Source organism: Drosophila yakuba, chromosome X, assembly GCF_016746365.2.
Source record: "Drosophila yakuba strain Tai18E2 chromosome X, Prin_Dyak_Tai18E2_2.1, whole genome shotgun sequence".
In the NCBI taxonomy this organism is placed as follows: domain Eukaryota; kingdom Metazoa; phylum Arthropoda; class Insecta; order Diptera; family Drosophilidae; genus Drosophila; species Drosophila yakuba.
The window spans coordinates 1480652-1499477 of NC_052526.2; the positions used below are offsets into that span (position 1 = coordinate 1480652).

Genomic DNA, 18826 nt, shown 5'->3' on the forward strand with positions numbered 1-18826 from the left:
AGGCAACGGTGCTGCGATTGAGTTTGAAAAAAAGAGACACTAGTGACAACCGCAAGAAAAAATTGACAACTTGCAAGTAAAACAAAATAAAAACCGAAAAAAAAAAACAGAATAACTAAAAGGGAAATCAAAATAATACTAAACATTTTATATATACAACAAATCAATCAGGCCAAACATGTTTCAAAATTTTGCTAAACTTAACAAACAATTGATAAATCACAATCAAAATCGAAATCGAGAGCGAGCGAAAAAATGAACGCATACAAATTGGAAATTGAAGTCGAAATTGAACCGAAAATCGAGAAATGCGAATCGAGTCAAAAAAAGACAAGACAAATTGGTTTAAAGCATCCACGAAATTCGTGACAAATTATCAACGATCAGAGCACACCCAAATTGGCAAAATAGACACCACAAAATTATCCACCAGTTTACAAGGTCGTCCCCAAGGTCGTGGCAACTGCAACTGCAATTGCAAATGCAACTGCCAGCGATCGGGGTGCAAATTTCCGAATTCGAACCCAACCGAAACGAATCCGATTCGGACTCGGATTCGAATTCGAATTTGAGCCGCGTTCCCCATCTGCGGCATTATGAACTGTGCAATTCGAGTTCAAAGTTCAACAACAACCATCACAAACTAGCCACAGCAACAGCAACAACAACAGAAACAGCTACAGCAACAAAACAGTCAACAAACCGTTTTATTACCATTTTATTTCCATGCGTTTTCCCCAAAAAAAAAAATAATAATAAAACCAAAACCAAAAAAAAGGAAATGAGAACCAACCCGAAACCGAAATCGAAAATAGAAACTCCGAAAATGCGAGATATTGCGAATCGCACTCCGAAAACGAATCTGAATTTAAATCTGAACTCGAACAGCGTTTTTTCAAACACAAAATTCCTTGATCAAAACCAATGAGAGCCAGATAAATTCCGCACAAAAAATCAAATGAAGCAACCGACCTAAGCAAAAGATTGAATTAAAACAGTTTATGGAAAAGCAAAGTTAGCAAATGTACATTGTTTTGAGCCTGGATTTGTTAGTGTTATAAAAGTAAACCAAACAAACAACAAACATACAGAAACAGATACTAAAACAGAAACAGATACTAATACAGATACAGATACAGATACAGATACAGATACAGATACAGATACAGATACAGATACAGATACAGATACAGATACAGATACAGATACAGATACAGATACAGATACAGAAACAGATACACTGACGTGGACGAAGCTACACATTAACACCGCAACAAACTAGACGTGAACGCACAGACTGCTACAACTACTACTACTACCACACACAACTAAACAACAAGAAACAACCCAAACCAAACCAAACAAACAAACAAACAAACAAACCAAATAACAACAAAGTCAAATATACAGAAAAGTCACTATTGTCTCTTTTTTTCTTCTCTTCCTTTCTAAATGACCGTTTAGGTGGCAGCACCGGCAGCCTACTCAGTGGCGTCATTGTGCCCGGCGGTAGTGGTGGCACCCCTAGTAATAGTAGTAGCAACAACAACAACAACAACAATCAACAACAAAAAGTAGAACAACAGTCATCACCACACCAACTCCTCCAACAACAACATCATTCCACACCACATACCAACAGTCCACAACTGAAGCAGGAACAACCGAAGTCGGGCGCCGGGAGCTGCAAGTCCAGCGACCTGCACATTGCAGCGGGCAGTGAGCGCAGCCTCTCCCGATCCTCCCAAGGAATGCCAGACGCCGGCGGGCACAGTGCCACGCCCTCGCCCACCGCCGCCTATCACAAGCGCGAGAGGGAGCGCGAAAGAGAGCGCGAACGGGAGCGTGAGCGGGAACGATCGCTCGACCATGAGCGCGACATGGAGAGACCAGGCGGCACGGGATCCCCACCACCGCCGCCGCCGTCGCACCACTCACATTTCGGCCAGCACCCACTGTCGCTGTTGCCCAGCCACCACCAGTTGCACGCCACCCACCACGAACTGAGCGCCGCCGCCGCCCACCACGCTCACGCCCATGCGCATGCCGCCCACGCCCATGCCTTGGCCCGCGCCGGATCGCCCATGGAGCACCACCACCTGTTGCACCACAGACGCGCCTCGCTCTCGCCCTCAGGCGCCGTTTCCTCCGCCAGCGGAGCGGGCGGACGCGGAGGCGGAGGTGGCGGACCAGGTGGACCAGGCGGCAGCCTGCTGTCATCTGTGCGCGCCCAGGACGTGGCGCAGGCCAATAGACTCCTCCTGCCCCTGCCACTCAACGCCTGCCACCGGTGCGACGTGTGCGGCAAACTGCTGAGCACCAAGCTCACGCTGAAGCGCCACAAGGAGCAGCAGCACCTGCAGCCGCTGAACAACGCCGTGTGCAACCTGTGCCACAAGGTCTTCCGCACGCTGAACTCGCTGAACAACCACAAGAGCATCTATCATCGCCGCCAGAAGAACCACCACTCGTACTTCCATCACGGCGCCGGTGTGAGCCAAGCGGGCAGTCCGGGCAGCAGGCTGCATCAGTCCCTCAGTTCGCTGAGCGCAGCAGCGGCGGCGGCCAACAATAGCGTCAATGTGGGCGGTGGAGCGGTCGGCGGGGCTGGGGGCAATGCAGTGGCTGCTGCCGCAGCCGCAGCAGCCGCGGCGGCCGAACTGCTTCTCTCTCCGATCGTTGGAGCCGCTGCCGTGGCCGGGGGCACGGCCAGCTCCACGCTCCAGCTGGCGGCGGCGCACCAGCAGCAGCAGCAACAGTCGTCGCCGGGCATTGTCAAGCCGTGCATGGACTTCTTATAAGATCAGCAGCAACTCTTGCAGCAGCTGTTCCACGTGGCGCTCAACAACTCCGCGGCGGCAGCGGCGGCTGCAGCGGCAGCAGCTGCGGCGGGTGGATCTGGAGGAGGTCCAGGCGGAGTGGGAGGGGGAGTGGGAGTAGGAGCTGGGCCGGAGTCGATCAACGGAGGCGGACAGGAGTACGGCGGAGTGCAGGGGCCCAGTGGCACGCCCACTGTCGATCTCACCCAGCTGGAGCATACGGCCGGTGGCGGTGGATTCTCAGCCGCAGCCGCCGCCGCCGCCCTACAGCACCACCTGCCACACCACCTAGCACACCAGCATCCGATGTCCCACCAACATCCCCACCAGCTGACGCACCCGCACCCCCACCCCCATCCGCACCAGCATCCATATGAACGCATGAATTTACTAGACCAATAAGCGAGGCGCCAGAAAGTATGCTACGAATGATGATCGGGCACCAGACACATGCACACGCGCACACAAAGGCACACACACACACACACACGCAAAGAAGGAGAAGGAGAAGGAGGAAAAAGGAAAAGGAGGAGAAGAACCGACCGAACGAAAAGGAGCAGAGGGAGATTAGGACTACTACTACCACGTAGACATTTCAATTTCGGATCTCACAGAACGGAAAATTCAAAGACTTTTTCGGCCAGAACAAAAACGAAAGAAAACTGAAATACAATGGCGAACATCGAGTTAAAGCAATGATAAAATGATGAAAGCGCAAGCAAGGAGAGGAAAGGAAGACAAAAACATTTTTAGGCAAATGGAAAAACTGTGATTATTTACGACTTGATTATAAAGCAAGCAAAAACAAAGGTCTTTTACGATAAAGCTATATATGTAGCTATATACAAGCATAATACACACACCGACTCCCACCCACACACACACACACACGCACACCCATTCAGATCGCGCTGGAATCGGACTCGTATACATATAAGGATTTTTTTTGACCATCCCAAATTGGGATGCGAATAGAGTTTGTCACTAAAAACTAGATTAGGAGAAGCAGCGCTCCAACGCTTGGAGCCTGGAGCACAGGATAGAAGACTGTTAACCATGCCACATGCCACATTACCATCCTCATGCTCATATGCTCACATGCCCCACACACACGCCCCTGAGTATTACCCACTAAATGCGCTAATTGCCAACCCATCGTCACAACACTCTGAATCAGAAACAGAAACTGAATCCGATCCGGAGCGCAAGGAACCGATCCCCGTATCGATGTGGGCGGGGATGCAGCCGGGAATCACACTGAATCGAAATCACTGAACCAATGTGCAACATTGCCCGGTATATCTGTACAGCTTCTAACTCTATTCTATCTTCTTCACCACTGCACACACTCATGAACAGAAAACGAACAAACAACCAATGCATATATATATATTTTTTTTTTTGTTTTTTGATATCATTGTAAGATATGAGATACAGATATATATACAGATATATATATATATATATATACATAAACATATGTGTACATTTAGCAGCCACTAAATATTCATCAAATGAGTAGCAAGGTCAATGTAAAAAAAACCACAACAATGTAAACCTAGCCCTAAGTGAACGAGTGTGTAATACGATTTTTTTTTACTTATCTACAACTAAGAGCGTTGCTCCTAAGAACCACACACGAGTATACATAATATACATAATATGTAAAAATGTATTTGCATAACTATGAGACGAATACGATATGAATACTACACGATGAATATAACTAAGACTATGACTCAGCATAACGCATACACAGCAAGGCATAAATCAATTTTGAGATGAAAGTCGGGTGTTCGGAGATCTTGGATCGTGTGTATAGGTGGAAATAGCACTGAGTGGAGGTAATGAGATGAGTAAACTGAGTAGTAAACTGAGTAAAATTACTGAGTAAAATGACTAAGATGACGAGAGGGAAAGTCGTGCGCGTTTCGAAGCTTGGGAAGAGAGGATGGGAACACGGGGACCAGGACTGACTAGTTTTAAACTCAACCGAAGGGCGGTGCGATGGGCACTCATCGATAAACGTTAGCTTATAGCTGAAAATCGACAAGGAACAATTAAATTGACGGTCCCCATTTAAAGCGCCGGCACTTATGGTACAGTACATATACTATGCTTTCCAATTGGCACACTTTGCGACTCAAAATGTGTAATCAAAATTAGCGACCAGATATATTATGTATGTATGTAGATGGTTTACTTTGCTTCCAGCACACCTTACCTTAATTTGAAGACTGATCACTCGAAGTAGAACTTTGGAGGGGGCGAGGTTTAGAACTAGAACAGGCCGTAGTAGCAGGTGGTCTCAGGCAAAGAAACCGCGGGAAACGACACTATTTTTAGGCGCGTGCAATTTCATCTTGGGTTTTCCATTTGAGGTCCCCCATAAGCTTTGGGATGGCGATAGAAGGGATGGTAGCCTTAGTTAAAGGTCAGGCCTATATGACCGATAGTATCTATATATCTATAGATAGAAAGGTAGAGAGAGATAGAAAGAGAGAGAGCGAGAGCGAGAGAGATGAGGAAAGGGAGTGGAAATAAGTTTGAGCGCTGATACGTTGTATGCGAGTATAGTCGAATTTTATATTTTATACAACCTATTATAATTAACTCTTAATGTAACTCACCCACGCATAATCTAGGCGCATGGCGAAATTACCAATTTCCCCAATGTATGTATTTTTTTTCTTGCTTTTTTTGGCAAACGAAAAGTCTGAAAAGTTGATTAAGTTGAATCATCTACGTTTTGATACCAAAATTCGATTTACATAGCTTATGCACATACGAATACGACTACATTAAGTTCACCGTACGAGTACACCCATAACTGTGTCCGTATCCAAATCTGTATCCTATCTATAAGGAGAACCCTCCGTTTGTTACGACCCACGCGATCTGAAATCGCCAGCTGCAATGCCATATACAGAGCATACGAGTGCTCCGACCTCACCCCCAATGTCACCTCGTTTTTTTTTATTATATTCAATAAATGTGGAATTGTAAATCCAGACGCATGTATGTATGTATGAGTACCGAGTACTGAGTCACACATAGCAGCTCAAGGAAATGGAAGTTCAAATGTCGATTATTTAACACATGTACTTCTTACAGACTCACAGACATTGCAGATAACCGATAACAGCTACCAGATAACAGATACCAGATAACAGTTCACAGTTTACAGTTCGCAGATCGCAAAACCCAGTGTGTATGAGAGAGGGTCGTCATGTGAGTACTGAGCCCAGGAGTTACTCAACTTATTACACTGAAGACCTAGCCAACTAACTAACTAAATAGCATATTGATACTCGAAATAGCAGCAGTAAGGCCTCGATAAGCGAGGAGTCCTAACAGATGAATACTGAAATACCGAAATACAGAAAAACAGAAAACCCAAAACCGAAATCAGATATCAGAATACCGACTAAACAACCGAATACCAACTAATAATCAATAGTAGGTTCGCCTGTTTATCTTGTGCACTAAGAATATTTTTGTCCTATTCGTATAGATGTTCCCACAGACTCCCCTAACAGAAGTTCCCAAATCCCTTGCCCCTTGACCACAGCCCCTTGCCAGTTAAGTGAATGTATGCATACTGAACCGTATTATCCAATGAACCATTAGCTCCAAGCCACATAAAGCTTACAATTACAATTACATTAACAACTACAATTACAATTACAATACGCGATATTTAAAAAATAAACTAAACTACAATAACAGTAACAGTGCAGTAACTACATGGCTATACATACATAAGTAAAATAGCAAATCCGAGGAAGTACGAGTAAATGACGGCTTACCCCAACATTCAATCGAATATGCATAGAAATAGAAACTACAACCGCAAACTAAACCGAAGCTAAACGGTGTTGAGTGTAGGAAGGAAGCGGAGTGGACTTGGTGGTCCAAGATGCTCCAGTCGGCTCCTTTCTACGCTCAGAATCAAGGAGAAGCCAATTCAGTAAAATATCTCATCTAGTTGGAAAAACACTCGTACACAAACGCTTGCATACTTAGAGCGGTAGAAATATAACCCATACCAATATCCGTAACCACACCCACAACCACAACAACAGCCACACCGATCGAAGATCAAGTCAATTCAGAATACCAGTAAACCAGAAAACCATAAAACCAAAAACCATTAGTATGAATACAAAAGCAACAGACAGAAGTTTCCTTTGGCGACAATTCCGACAATTGTTTTTCCCACAAGCTCGAACTTCAACTCGAACTCAAACTACAATAAAACAACTATTAAGTTTTCCACTCTAGCCTAGTAAGAAATGTACATTTTTGTCTCCTGTACGTTCACTTGTACATATATAAGCCAGGTGCCAGCACTAGAACTAACCCAAGCGGCAAGCCGATTAAATACACTCCTACACACACATATATATGCAAAGCAAAGTAACAGAATAACAACAAATTAAATAATTAATAATTTTATGTATTTGTGTAAGTGTCAACCAGAAAACTCAAAGGAAGCAAAACCAAATCGAAAACGAAAACAAATCCGAACCGAACCAAACCCATTCATTTCGTTATACGTAAATCGGATAGCAAGATCATTGAAATCAGTCAAATGAAACCCGCACACACACAAAAACACAACACTGACACTCACACACACACACACTCAGACAGACAGACAGAAAAAAAACAAAGTATTTTCATAATTAAAACAGAAATGATATCGTGTTATTATTTAAATAAATAGAATGTATATAAGTGAACCTTTGTATGTGCCGAGGATTTCTTTTTTAACCCCTCCCGGTTGTTCTGCTACCGGAACCGGAAATTGGGAACTGGGAACTGTGAACCGGGAACCGGGAACGGGAAACTTGGGGCTCTCGACTCTTTGATTCAGTGTCCACTTTGCAATCTCCCCTTCTCCCATGCCATGCCCCCCTTCTCCACGGCCCCGACTTGATCCCGACTACCAAACCTATGACGCCGTTGAGTCCACGCCATCTGTGCGAGTGTCTGGTGGTGGGCAAACTCATTCAGTCCACTCCGCTCCACTTCATCCACCCACCGACCACCTGCCACCACCCATCGAGCGCAGAATGCCGCCTAACCTTGGCATGGCCGCTCTCAGTCTCGTCCCCGTCGTTGCCCGAGGCCTAACACCAGATCGCTATATTAATCCAATGTCACCCTACCTTCCACCTTCCACCACCTAGCACCCACTAGCCACCACCCACTAAACTGATAACGCTAGTTGTAACCGTAACTGTTAACTGTCAGTCGATAACACGGGCCACTCATCACCGCCGGTGGTGGAGCACCACTCCACACAGATCCAATCCAATCGAGTCCAGACCAGTCCAGCACACTACGCTTGCCCCAATCCGTTGCAGGGATGGAGGAGAAGGTGGTGCAGCTGGGACTGGACGAGAGATATATACCTATACCTTTTATTTACCTCTTGTATGTATATGTAATGTTATTTATTTATGTATTTTACCATTGCCACATATGCCAAACACTAGAACACACACCCGCAGTGCAGTTCACCGCACTGCCCGGTGGCAATTCATGTGTGGGCACCATTCATTAGAAACATTTCAGTTACTCCAACCCAGCGTACGAATGGTCCGAAAAAAAAGTACTATAAGATATCGGTCAATTTCCGTAGTTAGGATAAGGCTACAACCAAATACCAAATACCAAATACCAATCATACCAAACCCAAATCCACCAATCCACCAATTTGCAGGAAACTCGCCCAAGAAACTCTTCTCATGCCAGCTCTGCGGTAAGCTCCTCTGCTCGAAAGCCTCGCTCAAGCGCCACATTGCCGACAAGCACGCCGTGCGCCAAGAGGAGTACCGCTGCGCCATCTGCGAGCGCGTCTACTGCTCCCGCAACTCGCTCATGACGCACATTTACACGTACCACAAGTCCCGTCCCGGCGAAATGGAGATGAAGGACATTAAGCTCTATAACCAATTCAACTCGTCGATCTGAGACTTAAAGCCCTTGCCGGGTCGCCTAAGCAGCGTGCCACAGCAAAGCCAACAGCCACAGCAACAATCAACAGCGATGAAAGCCAGCACAACCATGACCATGACCCCGACCCCGACCACCGTTACCACGCCGACTCATACTCCTTATACACCAAGCCAGGCTCAGACTTCTACCTCAAACCCAAATCCGATGGCAGATCACCAAGATCTGCCCATCTATCCAACTAAGCGACCACTAATGCCGCTGAACGACCAGTATCAACTGCTAATACAGCAGCGACAGATAATGACCCTGTACGACTACTACCTCTACCAGCGTAACAGTCACAGTCATAGTCTCAGTCACAGTGTCAGTCACAATCACGGTCACAGTCAAAGTCACAGCAGCAGCCACGGCCCTTCGATTGCCACCACGAGCAACTAGATATTCGGCTAGAACCTAGCTCAAACTTAAAGCAATGCCATTATGTAGTGATATATATACATACCTATACATACCTACCCATCTATTATACACGACGAACAAAAAGAGTAGGCCCCATTTTAATTAGGAGGGGGCAACGATTACGAACAATACAATTAATCGCGTATTATTATATAAACAAAAAAAAAAGACATTAGATGTAATCTAGTTATATAGGGACATTTGAATAACTTTTAGATTAGACCTAGATTAGTCGGATCAACCTGTACATCGACTTGCTGACTTTTTCACAACTCACGCCTATGGACCAGTATATAGAATACGGATATACACTGTTTACACTCTGTGGCCTTCTTTTACCTTATACCTCATACAACGTACTCGTAGTCAATTTTACAATTATAGCTATTTTCGTGTTTCTGTTGGTTCGCAAAACGGACAAGCGGACGGACCTCGCACAAGTTGCCTTTCTGAATATCTGCGTAATTTTCCACTCTATCTAAACAAACTGGACAGATTATAAAGTGCTTTCTTCCGCAACATAAATATACTACTATAAAGCAATAAAATATATGCATATATGAATATATATATATATTTATAACATATACAATATAACTCATATAACTCGACAACGTTAGTTGATAATGAAAGTAAGGCGCAAGAATAAAACTTAGGAGTAAGTCCCCAGTTTGCCGATCGACTTGTGCCTAGAGCTATAGATGTTGAAGCAAGAACAATAACGACGTGGCATTGTGTGGCTCGGCTTTTCTCAACAAGATCAAGAAGAACTACCAAACAACAACACCCAAATGCAAAACAAGAAAACACAATTTGTCGAGCGGAAAATAAGATCGAGATGCAAGAGAAGCAGACTCCTGAATCTTGCCAATCTGACCAAATCGGAGGGATGATGTAATGTGATGTACCAGAATGCCAGTACCAGTGCCGCAACTTGAAATTTACTCGCTACCAGCGTCTCCCTACTCGCACCCGCTACTCGTTATTCAGTCAGTAGAAGATCGCGCGCTTGCTAAAGGTTAGCCCAACATCTTAAACTACATTGGTAGCCAAGTATCCGACCATGCGCCGATACGTAGTTAGTACAATACATGCTATCTCCCTCTCATGGCCACGTTCTACACACTGTCTCTCTACTCTCTACTGAGCCCAGCCGTTTCTACTCGGCTGTATCTGCATCTGTCTGTACAAGCATTTCTTCTTCCTCTGTATCTATATCTGTACCTTTATCTCCCTGCCAATCACACTAACGATCCATCCAGCGTGCTTCGCCTTCTTCGCGACACGCTCTAATCTGTACAAATTGTTTCTAGATGAAAACAATTAACCCGGCCAGCCACTGTGCAAAATCACAGTCAGTATATGGTCAGCTTGGCACTAAAAATATGCACTCTCCTTCTCGTCTAAACTCGCCGCTTTGGCCACCATCCGCCTAAGTACTCTTTTGTATATTGTAAACCATTGTAAATTGCCTGCTCATTCGCGCTCCGAACTCTACTACCAGTTCTCGATCTGGCTCTCTTTCCACTAGACTCGCCGTAGCTATAATCTAACCAAACCAACCACTCATGTACAAAGAACATCTGCGACCTGTAAGTACGACCCACTCACTCGCTACTGTAGTCGAACTCCCTCTCGCTCGCTCACTCTCTCTCTCTCTCTCTCTGTCTCTTTTTCCGCCTATCTCTTCGTTTCCTACTCGCTCTATCTTATTCAACTCGCTTACACGTCTGACAACATGAAATACTCCATAGCTAAGCCACTTTTAGACGTAACAACAGGGCGATCACCTATCTATCCTTCTATTCACTCTCTATCTCCAGTTTTACTAACCGTAGTGACCAGAGCTAACTCGCTCCACCCTGATTGATTTGGAAATTTTCAGCTAAAGTCGCCGAAAGAATCACCCGGATGCGGTGGTACATCATTCCTCCCACTAACACCCCTTTCTCAGCTCCTTTGTACTTCTGATCTTCGAACCTCTGCTCCTCTAACGCAGCGTTGACTCGGCATCTGCGTTTCCGGTACTCGTATTGTTGTCACTTTCCTCTCTCTTTATTTTTCTCTGTCTCGTTACCTACTGAACCCTCTGAAGCAACTGTAAAAAAAAAACAATTAAGAGTACTACCCACATATGTAAAACAACACTATTTTCAACTATTAATAGAAATATTGAAAAATAGAGAACTAAACAATGAATAACGCTGCAACCACAAATAGTTCCTTAGAAATCAGTCTCTTCAAATATTTAACTTTTTGTTTTGGTAAGTTTATGACGTCGGAGGCCACGAAAAAATATACACACATATGTAAATCGAATCAAGATTCGCCACGCTACTTTCACGCTTAATGCATCGAATCGATTTGGGGCCCCAACTACTTACTGCAATCATAGTTTTATCATCATTTACTTACCGCTTTCGTTTCGTTAGATTTCCCTAATTAACTCGCGAAAGAAACCCAAAAACTAAACCAATCTAACCAACCGAAATGCAAATTAAAATCACCAGAATTGAATCAAAACGAAGGGCGAATGCTCGCAAGACACATCTGAAATCCATATTCGAAATGTGAATAGCTTCTAATTTAGACTAATATTTATTGCTTTACTTTTGATTCTTTGCTCTCGCTAATCTCTCTGCATGCTACTCGCTTTGCCTCACAGCTACTCGCTTCTCGCTGATTGCTCGCTTAAGTGTCCTCAATCCTTGGCGACGACTTCATCTGCTTGCTACCCCCTACATCACCATCACAAACATACCCCCACACACGCTCACAAATACACCCATAGACACTCATTCACACGTACGAGTTTTGATTGCATGTGCACAATGTTTGGTTTGTAGTGTAACTCGTTCGTACCTCGTATGTATATATGTACAAAATCGGTTGTTATATAGACTAATTTCCCTATTTACGCCTACGAAGTAGTAACCAGAGTATAGTGTACAGATCAGTTTAAAATACTCAAAATGGCGCGTTATTAGACCGTCGTCGAGTTTAGTTGGTTACTGGCTCAAGCATGCATACGCCGCCACCAGAAACTCGACCTAAGCTCGGTCCTAAAAAGGTATCTTAGCAGGAAAAGAGTTAGTAAAATTAAGTAGTATTCCTTCTCTGCCATAACTCTACACATATGCACATAACATATAGCCTTAGACATGCTAAAAAAAGCGTCAAAATCGAGGTTCAAACATATCAAGCCATCGACAAAATTAACAGCTTCCGTTTTCAATCCGACCCGTTTCCGATTCGTTCTCTGGAGAATATTCTGCATTAAAGCAGAAATTAAATAGAAAGAAGAGCACAACGAACCGGAAACCACGGTCGGAATAGCCGACGTAGTGGCAAAACCTAAATCTGAACTTGAAACGACACATGCATTTATCTTTACCTTTATAATTACACACATATGTATTCGAGTATTCAACTATATAACGCTTTACCTCTACTCTCTGCTAGCAATTAATTTAAATTTATCCAATTCAGGAAGTTCCTAGTGCTAAATTAGAGCATCCAAGCATTACTATCTACCGTGTTTTTTATTTTAAACATCTTCCTCTATCCTGTCCTATACTCCTGAAGCCCACTCTCCCCGATCCCCCCGCCTTTTGGAACTTGTCGCCCCGCAAGGGAATCGATCCAAGTGGCAATCTACCATGTATCTTCACCCCTTAACGTGCACTTTTATTTTCATACTTCCTGAATCAACACAAAAGCAATATAAATATCAATACCAATAGCAATATCAAAACCAATAAATATGCCTAAACCAAAGTTCTCAAATTGATAAGACCCACGCAGCCCTATCAACCACGCCAGTCCGACCGAACTAACGCCCTTCTTTTTTATCTCCTGTGCAGGACCGCACAGCATCACCCGCTCCGCAGCTACCTCGCCCACCAGTTCTACCTCATCGCCGCCCTCGCCGCCCACAGCCCTGATCTCGCCGACCAGTTCGCTGAAAGGGAGTCTGGCCGCCGCCGTCTACAGCCTACACAGCCACGCCCACGGCCATGTCCTGGGCCACGCCACCTCGCCGCCGCGTCCTGGCAGCGTGGGCAGCAGTGTGGGCAGCAATCTCTGCACCTCCACCTCCATGGGTTGTGGACCGAACAGTGGCAACAACAACAATGGCAACAACGCGAACAGCAACAACGGTAACGCCGCTAACAACAATAACAACAACAACAACAGCACGAGTCCTGGCAGCCAGACGGCGGCAGCAGGTGGAGCCGTGACCCAGGCGGGCACGCCACCGCTACCGCTCCGCATGCCACCACCCACCAGCGGCGGCATAAACGAGCCGCAGGAGTGCCCCTACTGCCGCAGGACCTTCTCGTGCTACTACTCGCTGAAGCGGCACTTCCAGGACAAGCACGAACAGTCGGACACGCTGTATGTGTGCGAGTTCTGCCACCGGCGGTACCGCACCAAGAATTCGCTGACCACGCACAAGAGTCTGCAGCATCGCGGCTCCAGCGGCATGCTGAAGCGGCTGCTCAAGACGACCGCCATCAAGCACGGACTGGTGGGCCACGGACATGGGCACGGACATGTCCACCATCCGCATCCGCACCACCACGCCCTGTCCCATCCGCGCACCAGTCTGTATGACTTCACCAGCGAGCTGGGACAGCCGCCACCGGGCATCCAATAGGAGCTAAGTTGGAACGCCATCTTTTAGAGAACGAATGCAATGTGGTCAGTCAGTCAGCCAGTCAGCCAGACAGCCAGTTAGTCCATCAGTCGGTTGGATGACCGACCACCAGTGAGAAGCAGCAGCCAAGACCAGCTACAAATACTTTGCCCATTGTTTTCGCACTGGACCGACGATCCCCGCACAGAAAACCGAGAAATGATCAGGGATCTGGATCTCTAGCGTGCACTAGGTCTTAGCTAATTAATGATTAAGCATATTAGGCATATTTTGGCGTCAACTGTTTTATTATTCTTATCCCTATGTTAGGTAATTATTACGATTATTTTTTTGTGTATCTTAACTCTATTCGTACTATTAGTTATTTGTGCTGCTCTCACCTACTTAGTAGTTGAAGCACCTTCGCTGCTTCATGTGCAATACCTCAAGAATCGTGTAAATAATTTCGATAAATCTTAAATACCTCTGGAAGCTGCTGCACGAGCAGGCCAACAACACATACAAACATATAAGCATACAAGCATACATATAAAACACACACAATACAAACAGCGTGAAGTTGCATTTACAGAATACTTATTAGAAATTAGAGTTATGTTACCATTAATGACAACAACAAATGGGAAGAGAACGAAGGACTAGAACACACACACACCCACACAACCACAAGCACACACACAAAACACACATGCTGGGCGGTCGTGACCTGAGGGCGGGAGCGGTTGTAGCAATAACGGAACATATCATGCAACTGCAAATGAATCTGAGTCTCCACCTGAAACTTAATTCGAAACTAAAGATGAAGCTGCATCCGAAATCGCAACCGAATCTAAAATAGAATCTAAGCCACCTGTCGGGCGCTACCGGTACTCAGCCGTCGCCACCCCCGCACTTCCAGCATAAATAAATGTTGTTGTTGTCGTTGTTTTCGTTTAAGCACAGACACACACATATATGAACATACGCACACAGCAACAGGCCAGAAAAACACAATCATACAATGTACACTCTACTTTTTTTTTTTTTACTAGTTTTAGGCGCATTAAACTTATTATATTTGCCAACTGCTGCGCCAAACGTGCGTTCTCTAAAGAGTCGGATTCCAGTAAGAAAAGATTAAGGTCCTACGGATCGGCGGCAGATTAGATTGTATAAGATGTATGTATTTTTTTTCGAGGGAGCCGTAACTGTAAATGTAGCTCATATATAAGTCTAGCGTAAGCCTAATTCAAATCTAATGTTAAAATGTTCGATGGGGCACGAAGAAGATAAGCGTGCAAAAAGCAAGAAACACAAGAGACAAGAAACAAAAAACAAACAAAAACCAACCAACAAACAAAAGAAAAACGTTATCAGGGATAAAATATCAAGTATGCAGTAGGAAAATAATTTTTTCTACTTATTCACAAATACGACGAATAAAGTAACAGAAATTAAAATGATTTTTTTATATACACATATACACATATACACATATAACATATAACGCGTATAAACGATAAATGTGCGTGCGCTCAAGCGAAGAGAAACAACTATACTAAAGTCTATGTATACATGTATATACTTTACACCATTTACCATATACAATTTGTAAGCCGATATGCCGATGATATACACAAAACACAAACAAAAGTACCGCGGTACTAGTACGTCTGGTGTATAGAAGATAGTGGAGCTGTAAACGTTTGTGCAAATCAAGAATTAACGTATTAAACAAAACCGCAAAGTAACTCAGTGATTTTTACCAGCGAAGTACAAATGTTCTGAAATTAAATTAACTAACAAGTAATAAGCGCCGACGAGCAGATCAGAAATGCATATTTAACGAAGTGCAGCCTGCAAGCAGAGCAAATCGAAATCGAAAAGTATCTAGAAACGGAAGTAGCTATTCCGATCAGAGTCCAGAATCAGAATCAGAAGCAGAAAAGGCCACAGTTAGCACTGCCCAACACGTTGCGAGCTAGAAAGCGATATCTGATCATGTTGCATCTGCGCCTCCAGCAATCGAGCACAGATGCAACCAGAAGGGGGCATATTTGTCCTTCTCAGACTGGAAGTGCAAAAAACCACCCACTAGCATCTGTGTTAAGAAAATGTTAAAGTCAAACAAAAAAAAAAGTACGAAGAATGTGTATCGATTCAATGTCTCAGGAATTTCTTAAAATTTAACCAATTTACACCTTATACTATAGAACGAACACACTGCAGGAACGTCTGGAAAGACAGCTAACAACAAAATCTTCCAACCAACACACCTCCCATGGTGCATATCATCATCTCATCATCAAGTGCGAGTTTTCCGAATTCTTGTCAAAACAAAAACAAAAAGAAAAACTAAAACAAAAAAAAATAAAATAGTTATAGGGGCATTAACACGTACCGATTGCAGTAAAGCAGTAGGAGCATAGGAGCAGTTGTAGGAGAGTAATTAGTATTCTTTGTGCCATGCTACCCTGAAACAATAGCCCTATGACTAGGGATTGGAAGTCTAATAGGCATTGGTGATCAGCGATCAGCTATCACTGGTCAGCATGAGGTTTCCTTATCAGCGTACAAGCAAAGATCCATCCAGGTTAAACTACATATGCAGACATATGGCATACTATATAACATATGGCACATATAGCCTACAAATATGGCATATTGGCAGGCACGTTCTCAGCTATCGGCCCGTAGATCTGACATAGTCTTAATTAATTTATTCAACCTCACAGCTACAGATACAGATATATAAGGTTGGGGAGGTTAGAAGGGGGGATAGGTGGAGTCGAAGGGAACGGAATGAATGAGCCGGATGAGCTGTGTTGAGGGTCCCAGGAGTCCCATTTTCATTTTAGCTTCGAATTAACACTTCCGCTTACATTTACTTTACACGTATTTATGATATTTTTTTTTTCTAATTTTAGAACCTAATTTTAGATGTGTTTTATACTTTATTATTCTGAACTTGGACGGAATTACAGTTTATGCTAGTATTTAATTGGTTACAATTTGTAAGACATACTACATTTATTAACTTTTTTTAATCATAACGAATACGAATACGAAAAGAAAAGCAGAAACAACAAAACAAACACAAAAACGAAAACGAAAAATAATGCAAATGCAAAACAAACTGTGATCTTACAAATCTTTGAAGTGTGAAATTTTTAATTCTCCTTGTACGAAATTCCATTTGGCTGTTTATATTTTTAATTATGTTATTACAAACGAGACAGTTAGTCTGTTTGGCAAAATTTATGTTTAGAACCTCAACGAAACTGTGAATACGAACTTTTGTATTATTTTTTGTGCGCCTTTTTTATACACGTATTGTTTATGTATCCAATTAAACCTATTCAAAATTTTACTTTTTGGCATGTGTTACACAATAAACAAATCATTTTAAGCAAAACAAAACACAAACTTTATTTTCCTTATTCCCAAACCAGATACATACACTTTATTTGTTATCTATTATTTAAAGCCCTTTTGTTTCGACCTCGGCCTCCACAAATCGTTACACCGGGAAAACTCAGGGAAGCTTACCAATGCTCAGGGATACCAATACCACTACACTTAAGAGACCCTTCTATCGACCCTATAAATACTAGCCAGGAAAAAAGAAAAGAACCAAACCAGCAGCAGAAGCATAAGATTATATTTCGAAAGGATTTAGCATGGCCAAAAAACACTGATGAAAAGACGCATATGTACCGCATAACATGTGCACCATTAATAAGAAGATTTTAAATCAGATAAATGTAGTTTATAGCTCTTACGATCGTTTAAAGATATTCTTAGAAATAGAAACGTATATGTATACTCCATATTTGACGCACTTTCCACACCCGAAAAACAACCTGCGCATTACTTCAAATGCATAATGGTTTGGACACCAGAAATTCTATCTAAATATCTATTTATCTGTTGTTATCTGTCACTCTCCCATGCGCAAGTACCTTGTACATGTATGTGTGAGCAAAATTTGAATTTGAATATTAAATTAAAATTGAAAAAATTGAATAATCGATGAAAGCGTAAAATTACTAAAAGGATGAACAAAATGCAACGCATATCACAAAAACATTCAGTACGATAAGAAAAGGAAATTATAACAAATTAGAACACAAAACTTAAATCGGAAAATTAGATAATTGAAAATTATTAGTCGAAATTATTAATTATATTATACACAATACATGTGCATACATATTATTCTACATGTGTACAGGCATACATATGTACATATGCATATGTTTGCATATATGCCCAAAGCCAAATACATTTCGGAACTACGCTGTTTATTAATTTAACTTTTCGGTATTTAAAACAAAAAATCTGTGATTCACTACAAAATTTAAATTTTAAAAATTATTGTATAGCGCCAAATAAGCGATAACGATGTTTAAGCTTAACCACAAGCTAACCAAAGCAAAGCAAAAAGAGAAAACGAACTTTTTGGATTTTATCTAATAGCCAAATACGATGTATATGCGTTTGCATTTTTCCAAACTTTCGGCTATACATTACTCACATGCATATTTTACTGAGCATCGGCGCACTCTCGGATGCCAAGGTGACCGACAGAGATTCGAATTCGGATTTGGATTCGGATCCAGATGCAGATATAGATACACTTGACACGCTTGATACACGCTGACATGTCCTTCACCGATACAAATCAAAGCACAATATATGCAAATTAGTTGTACTCGAAGGAAACCTGAAAGAACATTAAAAATAAAAATACTATTACTATTTTTTTTTTTTGTAGGATTTACTAGAAATAATATATATGTAATTTCGAACACTTTTAAAGTCCGAATTTATTAACAAAACAAAAATTAGGAAAGAAAGCAGATGAATAATTATCACAAAGTCAGCAAAGAATTACACGTTAGTAAATAAAAGGCACAAATAACACAAGAAACTCATTTCA

The 18826-nt window shown here is 42.9% G+C and overlaps 2 protein-coding genes across 6 annotated transcripts in view; one reads left to right on the top strand and one right to left on the bottom strand.

Moving 5' to 3' along the window:
- LOC6523936 (broad-complex core protein) overlaps positions 1-17494 on the top strand; it is an 81988-nt gene extending 64494 nt beyond the window's left edge. Inside the window, exon 9 of one of the 3 annotated variants that reach the window (XM_039371817.2) lies at positions 13109-17494. In XM_039371817.2, the coding sequence (XP_039227751.1) occupies positions 13109-13905 (797 nt within the window). In that variant the 3' untranslated portion in view covers positions 13906-17494. Of the gene's footprint in view, positions 1-1464; positions 7573-8550; positions 13088-13108 lie in introns of those variants that run through there. The other 2 variants (XM_039371772.1, XM_039371867.1) reach the window with 2 other exon arrangements.
- Positions 1-18826, bottom strand: part of LOC6523932 (mucin-2) — a 134397-nt gene that overhangs the window by 114989 nt on the left and 582 nt on the right. For all 3 annotated transcript variants that reach the window (XM_039371223.1, XM_039371240.1, XM_039371150.1), the window contains exon 2: positions 18422-18610. The gene's annotated coding sequence lies outside the window, so the exon portion shown is untranslated. The remainder of the gene's footprint in view (positions 1-18421; positions 18611-18826) is intronic.